General features: G+C 36.7%; 1 protein-coding gene across 2 annotated transcripts in view; it reads left to right on the top strand.

Annotated features, from left to right (window-relative positions):
* The window catches only part of LOC103567316 (histone-arginine methyltransferase CARM1-like), a 255,692-nt gene that overhangs the window by 82,027 nt on the left and 154,064 nt on the right, over positions 1 to 19,601 (top strand). For both annotated transcript variants that reach the window (XM_008543957.2, XM_070590673.1), the window contains exon 2: positions 18,576 to 18,701. In XM_008543957.2, coding sequence (XP_008542179.1) covers positions 18,576 to 18,701 — 126 coding nt within the window. The remainder of the gene's footprint in view (positions 1 to 18,575; positions 18,702 to 19,601) is intronic.

Raw genomic sequence — 19,601 nt, 5'->3', positions numbered from 1 at the left:
ATTCAATATAATACCAAGTGCTTATTACCACTTCAAGGCATATGAGATATATGCTGTTTCGCTTTTTTATAAAAATAACTTTTATTATTAAGAAAGCTATGCATATTAATTACTAGAAAAGCAAAAAAATGGAGACAAGTAAGAAGATAACCCGTAATTTTACCTACTAGAAAAAAAACACTCTTAAAGCTTCAGTGCCTAGGCTTCCAGACACTTTTCTAAGTGTATAATTTTTTTCCTTATATAATTAGGTTATACAAAACATTTTATTCTCTTAGGATACATGAAGAACAACCATCCAGGTTGATATTATTTTTGGCAATTTCATGGTGTTGCTTTAAGTGGATTACCAGGATCTATTTAATTAATCCCCTGTTGCTTGACATTTTAAAGTTCTCCAATTTTCCAAAAGCACAAGCAGCACTATGATGAATAGAATTGTAATTAAATCTTTCTGCACAATCTTTATTAGAGTCTAAGGATAAACTCATCAAACTGAAATTACTGGGTCAGAGGGCATGATTATTTTAAAAGCTTTTGATATATATTACCAAATTACCCTTCCCAAATATTCTATCATTTACACTCTCATCATAGGAGAGTGCTATTTCTCTGTATTTTAACTCACATTCACTAAAAATGTAAAAAAAAACCCACGTATTTGATAAAAACAACAATGTTGCTTATCTCTTTGTGGGTCTTTAAAGATATCATCCTTTTGTTATACATTGCAGCATATTTCCAGTTTCTAATTTATCTTAAATTGATGAGCTTTTAAAAAATAGACTGTCAAATATATTTGGTTTTTTCCTTCACGGCTTCTGTCTTCGATATCATGCCTGGAAAAGGTATACATATATTCTGCAGCCCAAGTTTATATAGCAATTTACCTATATATATTTTTTATTGAAATCATAATAGTTTATAACATTGTGAAGTTTCAGTTGTACATTATTATTTGTCAGTCACCATATAAATGTGCCCCTTCACCCTTGTGTCCATCCTCCAACCCTCTTCACCTCTGGTAGCCACTAAACTGTTCTCTTTGTCCATGTGTTTGTTTATCTTCCATGTATGAGTGAAATCACACAGTGTTTGTCTTTCTCTGTCAGGCTTATTTCACTTAACATAACACCTTCAAGGTCCATCCATGTTGTTGGGAATGGGACGATTTTGTCTTTTATTATGACTGAGTTTTATTCCATTGTGTGTGTATATATATATATGTCACATCTTCTTTATCCGATCACCATTTGATGGGCACTTGGGTTGCTTCCACTTCTTGGCTATAGTGAATAATGCAGCAATGAACATAGGCGTGTGTAAGTCTCTTCGAAATGTTGATATCAAGTTCTTTGGATAAATACCCAGTAGTTGGATAGCTAGGTCATATTGTATTTCTATTTTTAATTTTTTGAGAAATCTCCATACTGTTTTCCATAGTGGCTGTCCCAGTTTGCATTCCCACCAGCAGTGTATGAGGGTTCCCTTTTCTCCACATCCTCTCCAGCATTTGTTATTTTTTGTCTTGGTGATTATAGCTATTCTAACAGGTGCAAGGTGATATCTGAGTGTAGCTTTGATTTGAATTTCCCTGATGATTAGTGATATTGAACGTCTTTCCATGTGCCTATTGGCCATCTGTATATTTTCTTTGGAAAAATGTCTGTTCATATCCTCTGCCCATTTTTTGATTGGGTTGTTTGTTTTTTTTTGTTCAGTTGTGTGAGTTCTTTATATATATTGGAGATTAACCCCTTGCCAGATATATAATTTGTAAAATATTTTCTCCCAGTTGGTGAGTTGTCTTTTCAGTTTGTTCCTTTGCCTTGCAGAAGCTCATTAGTCTGATGAAGTTCCACTTGTTTATTTTCTCTTTTTTTCACTTGTCCAAGCAGACATGGCGTTAGAAAAGATCCTTCTAAGACCGACGTCAAAGAGTGTACTGCCTATATTTTCTTCTGGGAGTTTTACGGTTTCACGTCTTAGCTTCAAGTCTTTCATCCATTTTGAATTAGTTTTGTGTATAGCGAAAGATAATGGTTTACTTTCATTCTTATCCAGTTTTCCCAACACCATTTATTGAAGGGACTTTCCTTTCTCCGTTGTATGTTCTTAGCTCCTTTGTTGAAGATTAGCTGTTGATAATGTGTGGGTTTATATCTGGGCTTTCAATTCTGTTCCATTGATCTGTGTGTCTGTTTTTGTACCGGTATCATGCTGTTTTGATTACTATAGCTTTGTGGTATATTTTGAAGTAAGGGATTGTGATGCCTCCAGCTTTGTTCTTTTTTCTCAGGATTGCTTTAGCTATTTGCGGTCTTTTGTTGCCCCATATAAATTTGAGGATTCTTTGTTCTGTTTCCCTGAAGAATGTCATTGGGATTCTGACTGAGATTGCATTGAATCTGTAGATTACTTTAAGTAGTATGGACATTTTAGCTATGTTTATTCTTCCAATCTACGTGCATGGAATATCTTTCCATTTCTTTATGTCATCATTGATTTCTTTCAACAGTGTCTTATAGTTTTCATTGTATAAGTCTTTCACCTCCTTGGTTAAATTTATTCCTAGATATTTTATTCTTTTTGTCGCGATTGTAAGTGGGATTGTGTTCTTGAGTTCTCTTTCTGTTGGTTCATTATTAGAGTATAGAAATGCAACTGACTTTTGTAAGTTGCTTTTGTATCCTGCAACTTTGCTGTAGTTGTTGATTATTTTTAACAGTTTTCTGATGGATTCTTTAGGGTTTTCTGTATATAAAATCATGTAGTCTGCAAAGAGCAAGAGTTTCACTTCTTCATTGCCTATTTGGATTCCTTTTATTTCCTTTTCTTGCCTAATTGCTCTGGCCAAAACCTCCAGTACTGTATTGAATAAGAGTGGCAAGGGTAGGCACCCTTGTCTTGTTCCTGTTCTAAGAGGGATGACTTTCAGTTTTTCCCCATTAAGTATGGTGTTGGCTGTGGGTTTGTCATATACGGCCTTTACTATGTTGAGGTACTTCCTTCTATACCCATTTCATTGAGAGTTTTTATCATAAATGGAAGTTGGATCTTGTCAAATGCTTTCTCTGTGTCTATTGAGATGATCATGTGGTTTTTATTCCTCATTTTGTTAATGTGGTGTATGACTTTGATTGATTTGTGGATGCTGAACCATCCCTGCATCCCTGGCATAAATCTCATTTGATCATGGTGTATGATCTTTTTAATGTATTGCTGCATTCATTTTGCTTATCTTCTCAAAGAATCAGCTCTTAGTTTCATTGATCCTTTCTACTGTATTTTTCTTTGGTTTCATGTGGAGGTGCTGAAAGAGTCGCAAGCCTAAAGAGGGCATAGAAGGTCCACTCCTTTTACCCATGCCTTGCCCTATTCATCTCTTCTGTCTGACTGTTTCTGAGTTATATCCTTTTGTAATAAACTGGTAATCTAGTAAATAAAATATTTCTCTGAGTTCTGTGAGCCATTCTAGCAAATTAATCAAACCAAAAGAGGGGCTCATGGGAACCTCTGTTCTATACCTGTCAGTCAGAAGTATAGGTGACAACCTCGGCTTGCAAGTGGCCTCTGAAGTGGTGGGGTGGGGGTGGGGTGCAGTCTTGTAGGACTGAACCCTTAACCTATGGAATCAGATGCTATCTCTGGGTAGGGTCAGAAGTGAATTGAATTCTCAAGATACCCTGCTGGTGTCTAGAGAATTGCTTGTTAGTATGGGAGGACCACCCCCCTACACCCCACATTGGAATTAGTCCCAGGAACCTAGCTTAAACTTTATGCATACAAAAGAGCAAAAATGTTAAATTACCTATTTCTCAAGGGTAATTGAAGCAATCATTGAATTAAGCTTAATTTAGAGGTGTTAGAAATTATTTTTGAATGGGAAAGTGATTTAGTCAAATGTCTGATGGTTCTAATGGTGTTTTGAGGTCTAGTGGTCACTTCTAGGAATTTTATTTTTCAAATAGCAAAGAAGCTAAGAATATAGGCACATGTGCTATAAAGGAATGAATGAACAGAAAGGAAAATAAAAAGGAAATACGCGGTGTGACACAAAACATAGGATGGACAACCCTTGATTTTGGATGATTAGAGCAGTCTTTCTCAAACTTTCTTGTTTATGTGAGTCATCTGGGATCTTGATGAGATACATACTCTCATTCAGAATCTAGGGTAGGCCTGAGAATCCACATTTCTAACAAGCTTCAGGTGATGCTAAAGCTACTGGTCTGTGGAACACACTTTGAGCAGCAACAATTTAGAGAGTTTGAGTTCTTTTCAGCTCTAGAATTCTAGGCTTAACTCATAGTAAGAGATTCCTCATTTACTTGGTAAAGAGATAACTTGAGCTTAATATTCCCAAGCGTATTTCTGTTTCAATGTGTAAATTATCCCTACTACCATCCAGAATCTTGACTCTCGCATAAATTACTTACCACCTGAAGGTAGTAAGGAAGGTGATAGCATGTTCTCGGATTTCTCCAGGCAGAAGTAGCACAACTACAACATAGCCACAGGACTTCAGTAGTGCTGAGCAATGCCAATGCTATTATAGTGCATGCAAGAGAGACTTGTGCAGTCTCTTACATTGGATAGAAAGGACCAATTCCCATGGAGTGTCTCTGCAGTAAGCTATCCAAACTACACAAGAGCTAATTCTGACTTTCCAGAGTTTCTGATTTGCCTGACCATCCTTTGATCCGTTCTCTAATCTGTGGTAATCATTATTAGTGTAAGAGGCCATGTAGATGTGAACGTCATAAATTGGCAGATGATTTAAGATTTTTTGAATAAGTGTTTTAAGGCAAATGTAACCAGCTAAAGAAAATCCCAACTTTGAAGATTTCCACTTACAAGGAGGTTAATGGAGGGTATTAAAGTTCTAGTCCCAGATTTGCTGTTAACTAACTATATGGTCTTGGTCAAATCACTCTACAGCCTGAGTTTCTGGTTCTTATTTATTAAATGAGCCAGTTGGGTAAGATGACCTCTAGTGTCTTTTGAGTCAATCATTTTATAAAAAGAGCTTGATATAAAACCTAAACTTTGGCTTTGAGCCTTTGGTTTCATAGGAATTAATACATTTCACATGTTATGACCAGAGGGTCAGCTTTCTAAGTAAAAAAATAGTTTTCTTGATTTCTGATCCTGAAAATTGTTTATAATAGGAACAACCTCCTTTCTTTTGTCAATTGTCAGTATAATTTCCATTCCTATGTAGTTGATTTGCTTTTTATTTTCTGGCTGCTTTCCTGATTTCCTCTTTGATTTGGTATACTGATGTTTCACTACTGTGTATCTAAAGATAGAATTTATTTTCCTGGTGGTAACTCATGCTTCTAGTATATGATGACTCATGTTTTCCATAAGTTTTAGCACATTTTCATCCATTATATGTTCAAGTGTTATTTCTCCCCTATCCTCTCTATTCTCTTCTTGTAGAACTCCTATTAAATGTGTATTAGATCTTCTTGTTATGTCCTCAGTCTCTTAACTGATTTCACATTTTCTGTCTGTATCTTTCCCTGAGGCAGTCTATAAAATTGTCTAATTGTGTTTTCTGTTCATTAATCTTTATTCAGCTGTATCTAATCTGTTTTTAAACTCATCTGTTGTTTTAATTTTTTTAATTTATAAAATTTCTATTTGTTTCCATTTTATATCCATACATGCTTTCTTTATCTTCCTTGTTTTTTCTTTATTGTGTCTACTTTTTCATGTACCTCTCTCATCATTTAAAACACCCTTTTTCACTAACAATGAATTATCTGAAAAAGAAATAAAGAAAACGATCCCATTTGAAAAAGTTTGATTCCTACACAAATTTTCTTTACATATTTTGCCTTTGCATGTACACTTAAGCCTTCTCTATTCTAAGATTTGAGAGATGCCTTTCTATATTCTACCTTATTTTGAAAATGGCTATTTATTCTTTAAAAAGTAAATGTTTATTTGAGTGTAAATTGCTAGGTAGGAATCTGTATTAGTTAGGATTCAATTTTGCTGCATGTAACAGGAAACTCCCATGTAACAGTGTCTTAAAAAAATAGAAGTCCACTTTTCTCTCACATTAAAGAAACTCAGTGGTTAACAGTACCGGATTAGCTCCAGGAAATCTTCAGGAACCTAGCTTTCTTTCAACTCATTACTCTGCCACTCAGCTCTACTCATATTAATGGTTACAAAATGGCTAATAGAGCTCCAGTCATCACATCTGCTTTGCAGCCAGCAGAATGGAGAAAGAGAAAAGAAAGGTAAATTTCCTCTCAATTAATCAAACTTTCCCTCTGTCATGGAACTAAATTTTATTCAACTGTTGTGCTACATCATTTGTTTAAAAAGCAATCCTTTACACATTAACTTGAAATGTCACCTTTGTCAAATACTAAATTCTTAGATAACTTTATTTCTGGTATTTTCTTTTCTATGACATTCATCCGTTTGCTTACTGATGTATCTGTACTACATAGCTTTCTTATTTAACTTTTAATTTCTGATAATACTGTATCTGGCTATCTATTTGCCTTCCCCTAACCATAAAAGAAAAAGAAATCCTTGGCCTTTTCCGTCCATTTACTTTCTTGAGCAAAATTTAGAATCATGGGTCAGTTTCCTCCCTGCCACACACACTCACTGAAAATCTTGGAATTACAGGCAACTTCAAGACTTTGCATTTATTTGTCTTTTGCTGACCCCAGCTTTTGTAGTTCTCTTCTGTTCATATGATCTAGTCCTTCACATTTCTTACTCACTTTATTTCTAATTGTTTTATAATTTTTTTGCTATTTAAAATAAAATTATACTTTTAATAGTTTTTTGTGCAGATACATAGAACAACTGTTTAGTAATTTTATTTTGTAACTAGTTCCCTTTCTCAACTCTCTAATTAGTGGAAGTTTTAAGTTGATTCTCTTGATTCTTTCAGATCCACAATCAAACCACTTCCTTTCTAATATTTATAACTCTTGTTTGTTTTCATGTTTTATTGCATTGGCTAGAACTCTCATAACAATGTCAATTAATAGAGACTTGTTCAAATTCTTTGGTCTTATTTGTGACTTTAAATTAATTTGAAACTTAAGAACAACATTGACTTTTGGTTTGATGCAAATATTCTTTATTGTAATAAAAGTTTACCCCAGATTGCTAAGTCTTGTGTGTGAGTGAAAGTTTTTGTTTTTTTTCTCCTGCTCTTTATTTTCTCCATTGATAAAGTGCATCACATATTTTCCTTCAACATGTTAATATGACCTTAATATTAATGACTAGAGGAGTTCCAGATAGTATGAGACCTGGAGCCAGACTGCCTGTGTTCGAATCCTGTCTCAACCAGATAAAAGTTATGGAACTGTGGTACTTTTCTTACTGTCTCAGTTACTTCACTTTTAAAGTGAGGATTAGACTAATATCTACCTCAGGGTTGTTGTGAAGATTAGATGTTACTTCATTTAAAGGGCTTAGGACAGTGCTGGGCAAATGATAAATGTGAGCATCATCATCATTATTATCACTTTTGTTCAACTTTAAACCTGTATTGTCACATTGTACTATTATTTTGTTTATTATGTTATCAGGAATAAAAAGCATAGTTATAGAAAAGTTAAATAATATTCCCAAGGAAATAAGCTAGTAAGTGCTCTAACCAGGGTTCAAACCTAGGTCATCTCCATCTTCACTCCATACTCATAATGGAATTTATTTCTTTGTTAACTTAGTTTATTTTTATTTATTTATTTATTAAAGATTGGCCCTGAGCTAACATCTGTTGCCAATCTTTTTATCTCTTCTTCTCTCCAATGTCTCCCAGTACGTAGTTGTATATTCTAGTTATAGGTCTTTCTGCTGTAGGTAGTTCTGCTATGTGAGATGCCACCTCAGTGTGGCTTGATGAGCAGTACAAGGTCCACGCCCATGATCCAAGCTTGTGAAAACCTGGGCCTCCGAATTGGAGTGTGTGAATTTAACCACTTGGTGATGGGCCGGCCCCCGACATAATGGAATTTATTTATTTATTTATTTATTAAAGATTGGCACCTGTGGTAACATCTGTTCCAATCTTTTTTTTCTTCTTCTCCCCAAACCACCCCCCCACACACTGGTACATAGTTGTATATTCTAGTTGTGAGTGCCTCTGGTCGTGCTATATGGGATGCCACCTCAGCATGACCCGATGAGTGGTGCCATGTCTGCGCCCAGGATCTGAACCGGCGAAATCCTGGGCCGCCGAACTGAAGCGCATGAACTTAACCACTCAGCCATGGGGCCGGCCCTCATAATGGAATTTAGTGTTTATTTTGGGGGTATCTTTGTCAAGTTTTATTATATTGACTTTGTACATGATTTAGGATGAATTCCACCTTTTCCTCTGTTCTGGAGCAGCTTAAGTAGCATAGAAACTAACACTACCTCAACCATTTGATAAAATATTCCTTGTAAAACCAGCTGGGCTCCATAATCTTTTTGGAGAGACTGCTACAGAGTCTTTTCAAAACTTTTCTCAGTGTCAGGTCAAATAGTCTTGATCCACACTTGGGGAACCATCATTTCGTGAATATGTATTGTGTGCAAGGCATTGAGCTGGGGATTGTCAAGTAAAAAGACATGAATAAGTCCTCTGAAGATTATCAATTAAGGTGGAGATAGGACTTGTTCAAAAAGAGCAGATAAATAATTTATGGCAGGAAATTAAGGGTGGAAAGAAGTCTATCCTTAATCAGTTTCTGGCAAGGGTGATATTTATGGACTAGCGTGGTCCCATATTCCTCATGGAGCAGGTGGGTTTGAAATGCTTTTAAGAGTAGCTAAGATTGAGTAGAAAAAGGGGATATTTGCACCTTATTGCTTTGAAAACAGGATTTTAGAGCTCATGTATTGAGAAATTTTGAAATGCTTTTATCTGTCCTTTTCCCCTGTCTTTTTACTTGTCACAGGGAGCTACATAATGCAGAGCAATGAGAACAGACTTTGAAGCAATCCAGACTAATGTGAGTTTAAGTAAATCCCCCAAAACTGTAAGCCTCAGGTTTCCTGTTTACTGAATGGGCATGAGGAGCCCCACCCCATGACATAGCAGTGAGGAACAAGTGAGGTAAAGGATGTGAAAGTTCTCAAATAAGGCAGCTAGCTGCTCAGTTGCCCCATTCTCTCTATGAGCAACTTGTCAGTCAAAATGGCAACATTAATTGCAGCAAATCAAAACCTTTTAAAATCCCTGTTCCAGTCTTCCTATTCAGACCGATGTATTAACACTCATTACTCCACCTGCAAACCACGTCGAACTACTCCTCATTTCCAGATCTGCTGTATTCGTTCATGATGTGTTCATTCACTAGCCTTTTACATAGGCTGTTCCCTATGCTTGGAATGACCTTTCCACCTTTTTTCCTTACTATGTGGAAAGGTCTTAACTTTTCTTCCAAAGCTCAAGTCCAGCATAATGTCTCCTATGAGGGATCTCCTAGGCAAAATTAGCTGCTTGTTTTTCTGGGGTTCCATAGCATTTGAACAGACCTCTTTTCCTTGCACTGCGAGCTCTCCCAAGGCTGTGGCTACAGTTTATTTATCTTTGCATCTTCCTCTAGTGCCAGTCAATAGTGACTGGCTTATAGCAGATGCTTATAAGTGTTAGCTGCACGTGTGTGTATGAATAAATCTCCAAACCAAGGCTTGCAGACATCAGGTTCCCCCACATCTGTGGCATGGAGAAAACAGAAATGAATCTGTAGAAGAGTTCTTGACAGCAAAGTTGTTATTTTATACGGTGTCTTTGGAAGCTCCCAATTTTTTGTTGTTATATCTGGTGAATTCACATCAGAACAATTATCCCCGACTGAGTGATTTTAAGAGGATAGTTTATAGTCTCTAGAAACCACAAAGAGAAAGCTGTGATCTGAGAAAATTCTGCCCAGAAAGAATGTAGACACTACAATATTTAGTTACCCTAAAGAGACTTTCAAAAGGAAATTAAATTTAAGTCTGAGAGAAGCAGCTTCTTCAGGGACAGTAGGAAGAATCTTACATTCTTATGGAAAAATGAGGAAGTGAACTTTTTCTTGACCTCTTATCATAACTGGAAAAACATTTTATAAACCAAAAGATCCAAACCATTTGCCAGAGTTGAAAAGAAAAATGTCAGCTAAAAATGCCAAGTGTTTGATTGACACTTTGATATCTGGAATGCTCTGAGATTTCATTCTTTATTTTTATGTGGTTTAGGAAGTGACTAAGGTTTCTGTGACTGCATTGATTAAATTGTTTAATTCAATAAGCATGTATCAATCATGTTCTATGTACTGAGTGCTGTGCTGGAAACAATAGACATATGCTTGATAGAAAAGAGTTGAGATTAAAAAAAGAACAAGATCTACTACTCCTTTTCCTAGAATTTCTAGTAGCCATGGGCTCTCTGACACCTAGTCACTTTCCTGCCAGGAGAAATTGCAGGGGAGCTGAAGGATTACTCAGACAAGCATTGCAAATAAATTTGAGGCCACATAGGTTCCTAGAGAAGCTCTTAGGGAAGTGGCATACTCTTTCACTAAAGGCAGAATGAAATGTTGCTTCCTTCTGATTTGAAAATATCAGTCACAGAGGTGTTTAAAATCTCATTATGGAGTTGGTTCCAGTGTTTATTTGTTCTTCTTTCTACTGTGGTTATGTGTGGAGAGAAGAATGTGGAAGAAAAGATGGAATGTTTAAAAACTATTTTAAAGCTTATTCAGAGGCTACAAAGATGAGATAAGTTTGTCTTTTACTTTATTTTTAACAGTGCATATGACAAATAGGCCATGTGTGCCTGAACTGGAGTGATGTTGATGGTGGTTCCAGTCAAGTGGATAATTCATGGTCCCTGCATGTACCAGGTCCTCCAGAGGCATCAAAGATAAGGAGGACACAATTCCTGCCCATGCACAGTCTGACATCTTGCAAAATGGATAAGACTGGGGTATAAATGGGAGAATAAGCTAAGTGCTGTAAGAGAGGTGCAAGTGCTGTTGGGTTAGTGAAGTGAGCAAGGTAACATATACCAGTTGGAGGCAATCAGGAAAGGTGCCATGGATGTGGCGGCATTTGAGATGGACATTGAAAAATTAGGTAATATTTTCAGTAACAGAAGGGGAGCTGTATCACTTCAGAAGTCCTGCTCTTCCAATTCACATCTCTACTGCCACCATAATCATAAGCCCCTTTTGAAGAGCAGCTGGTAGTTTGGCTGGAGTATGGTATATATTTAGGGGGCTGGGAGGTGGGGGTTGTTTGGACAAAGCAGGAAAGGTGCCTGGGGGATTTACAGTTCCAGGCAGGAGAGTCTGTACTTTAATATTCAGTGGGGGAATCTTTGAAGGTTTGAGCAGAGCATTGCAATGACTGCACATGTGCTTCGTTAATTGTAATCTGGCAGCTTGGAGTAGTGTGAACTCATTTTTAATTGCCTGAGCAGATAGCAATGGAGAGACTGTCACAGTTGTCCAGTAAGATGCCATGAAACTGTAGAATGAGCAAGGTCAAGGGACTCAAGTGAAGAGTTCTTAGACTTGACTCCAGAAGATGATGTACAAAGGGAAGAATAGATCAATTGGACCTCATCAAAATTAAAAACTTTTTACTCTGAAAGATCTTCTTAAGAAGATGAAAAGACAGACTATAGAATGGAAGAAAATATTTGCAAATCACATATCTGACAAAGGGCTAGTATTTAGAATATATGGAGAACTCTCAAAACTCAAGTAAAAAAAATGGGTAAAAGACGTAAATAGACATTCACTGAAGAGGATATACTGATGGTAAATAAGCATATGAAAAGACATTCAGCATAGTTAGCCATCAGGGAAGTGCAAATTGAACACACCATGAGATATCACTGAACAACCATGAGAATGTCTGAAGCAAAAATAGTGACAACACCAAATGTTGTCAAGAATGTGGAGAAACTGGATCATTCATCCATTGCTGATGGGAACACTAAATGGCACAGTCACTCTGGAAAAGAATATGGTAGTTTCTTATAAAACTATATGTGCAATTTTCATCCCTTTAAAAGTTCAGGAAAATGATATTCACATAAAAATGAGCAACAGAAAAGTATTGAGGTCCAATGCCATACAGAGGTACTATAAGAAAAAAGGCAGTAAAAGGCAGAATAACATCCTTACTAACAATGAAAGCATGCTAGAAGGACATGCTCCAAAAATACGTCTGTAAGATTAATTTGCAAAACAAATTAAGAGACATTCAGAAAATTATACAGGGTGTGAAAGAATAACACAAATCAGAATTAGAAAAACTCAGAAATGCAATGACAGAATTCAACAAATAATTAGAAATAAAATAATTAAAAATAAAATCAAAATTTTAGAAAGGAAGGATAAATTAGGGGGAATAAGAAAATACATCAAATAAAAGAGAAAAGATGGAAAATTTTAAAATGTAAAAGGAAATGTAAAAGAGATAGAAACAAAGTTACAAAATTGAAGATAAGCAAAGAAGATCCAACACACACATAAGGGTCTTTAAACACAATAATGAATGAAGAAAAAAATAGTAAAATTATAATTGAGAAAATTTTGCCAAAATAAAAACAATTGAAAAAATAAACTTTATCCTAAAAATATTAATCTAGAATGGCCAGCATAAGATACATTCTGGTAAAAATTACTGGCCTCTAAAGAAAGAGAAAAAATCCTTTGTCTATCTAGACAACATTAGTATATTACTTGTAAGATAATGAAAATTAGATTATCTTTAGACTTTTGACAGTAATGCTGTATAAGGAGTAACATATTAAAGATCCTCAGAGAAAGAAAATCTTAGCCAAGAATTTTATATCGAGAAAAGCTGACCTTTGAAAATATAAAAAGACAACGACAATCATGGGCATGCAAGAATTTGGGGAATATTGTTCCCATGACCCCTCCCAAGGAATCTGCTAAAGAATTTGTTTCAGTGAGACCTTCCTAAGATTCTACTAGAGGGGCTGGCCCCGTGGCCGAGTGGTTAAGTTCGCGCGCTCCACTGTAGGCGGCCCAGTGTTTCGTTGGTTCGAATCCTGGGCGCGGACATGGCACTGCTCATCAAGCCACGCTGGGGCAGCGTCCCACATGCCAAAACTAGAAGGACCCACAACGAAGAACATACAACTATGTACCAGGGGGCTTTGGGGAGAAAAAAGGAAAAAAAAAATCTTTAAAAGAAAAAAAAAAGATTCTACTAGAAAATCGCTTTGGGTTTACAACTGAAATGACTAGAGAGACAGCTATGTAGGAATGGTGGTGAGCAGGAAGTAGTTATTAAATGAGGGCCAAAAGGGAACAATATTACTATGTAACGACTTATGATTTCACAGAGTAGACTTAGTAAAACTAGAAAACAGAATGTAGAGGAAGGAGAGAGCAGTTGGGGGAAAAAATAAACAACCCAAACCAAACCAAAGCCACCAGACAACTGTTTCAGTAATCGTAAATAATGCTGATGGTATTAGTGTTGTTCCTCTGAGACTGATGTCTTACAAGCCCCTCTTCCATCTCTGTCTGTCTCTGTCTCTCATGTATGGCAGCCACCCCAGTTCTTAACTCTAAAACCTCCTCCAAGTCCTTTCTTCCTTTTGCTGCTTATCTTCCCATTTTATTCATTTCTTCTCTACTATTATCGTTTGGCCCTTTTCAACCTGAATCGAAATTTTATTCATTTCTTTTCTGCTATTATCGTTTGGCCCTTTTCAACCTGAATCGAACAATCCATTTTCAGTTTTTCTTCCCTATCATTACTTCGAAAGCCTAGAATCAAATCTATGAAATACAAAATTCTCCTTACCAGATAGAGGAGAGGAGGAAGCTGTGAATACATCATTTATTATTATTTTGTGACATCTCTTAAGAAGTTATGTTATTAATATGATCCGTATTGATGCCTAATTTTAATATTAGATTTCTTGTATTTCTGTATTCCTGTCCTTTTTTTCTTTATATTCATTTACTGTGGTTAAATTTGTTTCAAATAATAACTGCACAGTTGTTTATATATTTTATCCCTTCTATATTGGTGCTGCCTATGTAATCATTTTTTAATTATCTCTTTCTAGGAGACACATTTCCTAGGTAGACTAACTTCCTATTTCTAGATTGGAAAATATTAAAAGGATCACTTAGCGAAGAATTGGTTTATATGCCATATTATTAGGTCATGGGTTCTGTTCTGTCCAGAAATTTATATATAACAATATATTTTAGAATCTCTCTTCTAGACCATGACTGATATCTAATATTCTTGGTCAAGTAGTGTTGTAGCTTTCCTGTGGAGCCTGGACTTTTGCATTTACGTGGGCTGAAAGGGGAAGGCGCATATATGTGGAGAAGTAGAGAAATATTGGTTAAGAAGCAAGGACAAGTCTCTTGATCTTGCCCTGTGGCATTTTCCATATTTACTTGTCTGCACTTGTAAAATGTAAAAAGGATAGATCCGGATTTCTTTCTGTGCTTTTGGAAGTTTTGTCAGATGAGGCTGAGGTGGAGGCTAGAGTGAGGCATCTGGATTCAGCATCATTATGATTTTCTTTGAGAGTCCTCTGGGAGAACAAGAGGCTTTTCCTCGGGCAGGGAATGACAAGGCTCTGGGCTTTCCTAAAGCTGACTAAATTTTGTGCGCACAAACTTATTCTCCGCGTTACTTTGCTGCCACCAGAAGATCAGGCTTTGCCCTTTGAAGAAGCAGTAAGGAGTGTTGCTGATGAGAGCCAAGTACAAAAGCAGGGTGGGAGTAAATGCCCAGAAGCAGCCAGCCTTATTCGGTCATTGAAAAGATGAAATGAGAGGTTTGTAAAGGGAGTCAGAGTGTCCCGCAAATGTAGTATTATTATTATTACTAGTAATAATAACTTGATAGAAGGGTAGATGCTCTGTACCTTAGCACAAAGTACATTGGAAATGATTTCCAATCCACCCGACTTTCTCCAGTGTAGTGATATTTCCTGGTCTGGGATTTATATATGCTCCTCAATAATTTTTTATTGTATTCCTTCGTTTTTCTGATATAAATTCTTTTTTTTTTTTTTAAAGATTGGCACCTGAGCTAACAACTGTTGCCAATCTTCTTTTTTTCTTTTTTTCTTCTTCTTCTTCTCCCCAAAGCCCCCCAGTACATAGGTGTATATTCTAGTTGTAGGTCCCTCTGGTTGTGCTATGTGCGACGCCACCTCAGCATGGCCTGATGAGCGGTGCCATGTCCTCACCCACGATCTGAACCGGCAAAACCCTAGGCTGACGAAGTGGAGCGTGCAGACTTAACCACTCGGCCACGGGGCTAGCCCCTCTAATATAAATTCTTTAATTTAAAAAGACACATTTCTCGGTTGATTATACACTCTCCCCTAAAATCTTGCTCACATTAGTTAACAGAAATCATTTAGAATGTTTGTTTTATGTACTAACATGGTCAAAGGACAGGAAAGGAAATCAACACAAGAAGTTATAAGATTAGCAAACAAAAAACATGAGAAAACATTCATTTCCATGAATGATTTAAAAAATAAATAAGAATTCCAATAATGATTCTATTGGAGCAGTAATTCCTAAATAAATATTTTGAATGAAGTAGTAGTTAATGTTTAATAAGTAAAGATATTAAATGAATGGTAATACCCACCAAGAGTGAGAATGTGGTAAAATACATTAGTAACGATAGTGTGTCTGTGTTTGATTTCTTTTTGCTGAATGAAAATAGCTTTTTTTTCTGATTATAAAAGTAAAGAGTCACATAGAAAATTCAAATGTCAGGACTTTGTAAAAGGAAAAATAAAAGTGAGTCCAGATCTCTCCCTCCAGAGGAAACCCCTGATGGCATTTGGGTGTGTGTCTTTTTAAACAGCTTCCCACAAAGATAAACATCAGATTACTGAGATAATGTTATATGTGCTGTTCTGCAACCTGAACGTGGAGGTACCATGTTTGATTTAGCCAGCCATGAAGGGAAGGACGCAGCTTCCTTGCGTTTTCTAGCTATAGTAAACCACTCTAAGATGTAGGTCCTTGAGTCTCCGTTCATCCACACTTGACAAAGCACTTCCTGGAAGAAATTATTATAAGTAGAACATCTAGCAAAGAATACATAGATTTTAAATTTTGAACCATACGGGCAGAATACATTCCAGAAATACAGAAATTCCCATTCTAGTAACTGCCATCCACTGTCATCTCACACCCTTTCCAATATTTGATATTGTCAATATGTAGTTTTAAAATTTTGACAATGAGAGATAAAAAGATCTCATTCTTACACATTTTTTGATTATTACTGAGATTCATTATTTTTTCACATTTTTTTGCTATTGGCATTTTGCTAGTTATGAGTTACCTACTGATTGATTACTCTCACTAACTTCTCAATTGGGATGCTTGCTTCCTCTTAGTTTTTAGAGCTTACTGTATATTGGGGATATTAAGTCTTTGTCACATATGTTGAAAATATTTTCCCAGCTGATCATTGCTTTTCAATTTTGTTTAAAGTATCTAAACATTTTTTTTTGCCATAGGTAGATTTTAAAAATGTCAGTAACCAATAGTTTCTGGATTTTATGTTATGCTTAAAAAGACCTTCTCCTCTCATATTTGTACAGAGGATATGTGGGCGGTCATTTTGCAATATATAAAAGTGGGGGAAAACCAGAAACTCGAGGTATACCCTAAAGAAATCACGACAAAACAAAAAATTCTGAGCTTATCTGGTGAAGAAGAATTGAACTAGATAAATTTTGAAGCTTTTTATCTATTCTGGGATGGTATGCAATCAATACACAGAAGAAAGCTTTCACAGATTAAAAAAATATGTATTAAGTACCAGGTACTCTCCTAGGTTTTGATTCAGAGAAAAAAAGACAATGATTCTGAAAATAAAGTAAAATTGCCCCTGTCCGCTAAGAGCTCACAGATGACAATAGTCTCATCTGTACAGTCGACCTTCTGTATCCCTGGATGCGGAACTCGCAGATGCCGAGGACTGACTGAGGGACTTGAGCATCCGCGAATTTCGGCATCCGAGGGGTGTCCTGAAACTAGTATTTCGTGGGCACTCAGAGATGGACTGTGCAAAGGACTGTAGAACCCTAGGATCTTCCTTCCATCTTATTCTACTCTGAAACCACAAGAGAAACAATTGGCAAATGCTAAAAAATCCTGATTTCTTGAAAAAAAATATTCTTGTGCTTTCAAGAAAACATTGTTTAAAAGAGCGCCATTCTCCCCTTCTGCATCTACATTCACGGCTACCCCCCTGCGAGAAGACACTGATGCCTTCGAGACACTGGCTGGGCTGTACTTACTAAACCTGTGATCATGTTTCATGCCAGAAAAATGTTTTCAAAACATCTGCACTATTTAACCAGTCAAGATGTTTTGTGAAAAATATTTGTGAAGGCTTCCATCAGGAGGTACGCATTCATTTGAAGTAATGGATGAAAATATTTGAAAATATTTGGTCATCTTAACTCTGCGTGCGCATGTGTTTCGAATGTGTGTGCATGAATGTTCATATGCTCATATGAACAGTAGAATTCCATATGCAATTATGTTTTTAGGCTAATATACTTAGTGTATTTGATTTTGTAAGGGAGAATAGCGGACATTAAGGATAGGAACTAAGATCTACTTTATAATGAGAGAAATAATAATAGTCCCTTATTATTTTAATAGGATTTTAGAAATTTTACCTTTATTATTCAGCCTTCACAAAAAGCCTGTGAAATAAGCATCAATAATTTCATCTTACATAATGAAAAAAATTGTGACGTAGTGTGATTAGTTGATTGAAGCTTCTTAGGTTAGTAAATATCAAAGATGAAGACAAAACCCCAAGTTGATTGCTTTTTCCACCAGAATACAGCTGCCCCAATGCTAAAGGCCTGTGTAACCTGTAAAAGGAGGATTAGCAAGTTAGTTCCTAGTTATCCATGGTGAATCTAATGAGATGCTAGCGGCTTACACAGGCCCTGCTTGCAGAAACTATGCTCTCTCTGTCATGCTTGCCTCCGCACAATGTGGTAGGAATAACATGTGCTTTGGAGTCAAGTTCAATCCTGGGTTTGAATTCCAGTTCAGCCACTTATTACCTGTGCATATTTGTACCCAGACGCCCTGCCTTGTCTTCACCTAGGAACATCGGTAGTGATAATACACACCATAGAGAGTTTTGTGATATCTCTGGCACATAGTGTGCTCAAGAATCACCCAGATGGACATTACTTGGACTCGCCTGGGATGGTGTCAAAAAATACAAAATGATTTGGGGAACACTAGGGTTATAGGGAATGGGGCCCTGGCCATAATGACAAGAGCCAATAAGAGTCAGTTTGAGCCCTGTGTTAACTCACCTGCAAAGAATTGGTATTTGGCCATAGTTAGATTCATCTCTTTTATCTCTGATCCTCATATCCCCTTATGTCCCAGGAGGTATTACATTAAGAAGAAAGAAATGAGGAGCCTTGAGAACATGAGAGAAGTGTAGGAATGGCATTGATGAGCCTTTTTTTTACAACACTTGAGATGGATTTTCCTAATCCTTTTTTTTTCTTTTTTCACCCTCTATAGCTGATGGCGTCTGTGTCTTTAAATGCTTACTCAACAGAGACACCGAATGTTGCCGTGTGGGGAAGGAGTCCATTTTGATTACTCTGGGCTACAACAGTGCTTTGCTGAAGTTTGAGTCTCAAGCTGGTAAGTTTTGTGCCTGTGCTGACCCCCTTGTCTTTTCGAAAGACGAATCTTCTGATTGGTTGACTTTTGGCTGTGACTGATTAGGGGAGTTTTGGCAGCATGTTTCCTGATGTGAGTTGTCATCAATTGATACAATGATTTAAAACTGGTTCTGGTGCTTACTTGATACCATGGCTGGAGAATAACCAGCCTTTTCCTAGACTATGAGAACATTTTTATTCTTAGCCCCCCTTTTGGTCTTCCTTCATCCAAAGCTGCAGGTGAGGCTACCAAGGATTGTCCAGCTCTTCATCACTGCTGTTGATTCTCTTTGAATATGAGGTTGTTTGCAGAAATGTGATTTTCGGTTTGAGTGTCAATCAGAATGATTTCATCCTGTTTTTGTCTTTATTTTATTTATTGTTTTTTTTGCTGAGGAAGATTCTCCCTGAGCTAACATTCATGCCAATCTTCCTGTATTTTTTAGAATGTGGGCTGCCAGCACAGCATGGCTGCCAACGAATGGTGTAGGTCCACACCTGGGAACTGAACCTGGGCCGCTGATGCAGAGTGCATTGAACTTAACCATGAGGCCACTGGGGCTGGCCCCTGTTTTTGCCTTTAAATCATTTGTTGAACATTTTTAGACTTTGGACAGCAAATGCCAGGCAAAAGGGAGGTAAAGTCAAGTAGAACTAGGACTCTTTTAAGAAAGCACTAAAGGGCACTGTGGAAGATTTCTAGCTTGATAAAGAAAATTACGGAGAACAATGCCTTGAGTCTACCTTAGGTGGTCAATTGTCATTTCTTTAACTCAGACATAAATTGTTCCATCTTACTTATGGTGTTAATCCAGACAATGTAAAGTGTTGGCAATGGTATGTATTTTCCTCTTGTTGGCTAAAATGGTTAACCTGGTTT

Source organism: Equus przewalskii, chromosome 22 (assembly GCF_037783145.1).
Source record: "Equus przewalskii isolate Varuska chromosome 22, EquPr2, whole genome shotgun sequence".
Classification (NCBI taxonomy): domain Eukaryota; kingdom Metazoa; phylum Chordata; class Mammalia; order Perissodactyla; family Equidae; genus Equus; species Equus przewalskii.
This window is presented reverse-complemented; position numbering and strand designations above follow the sequence as displayed.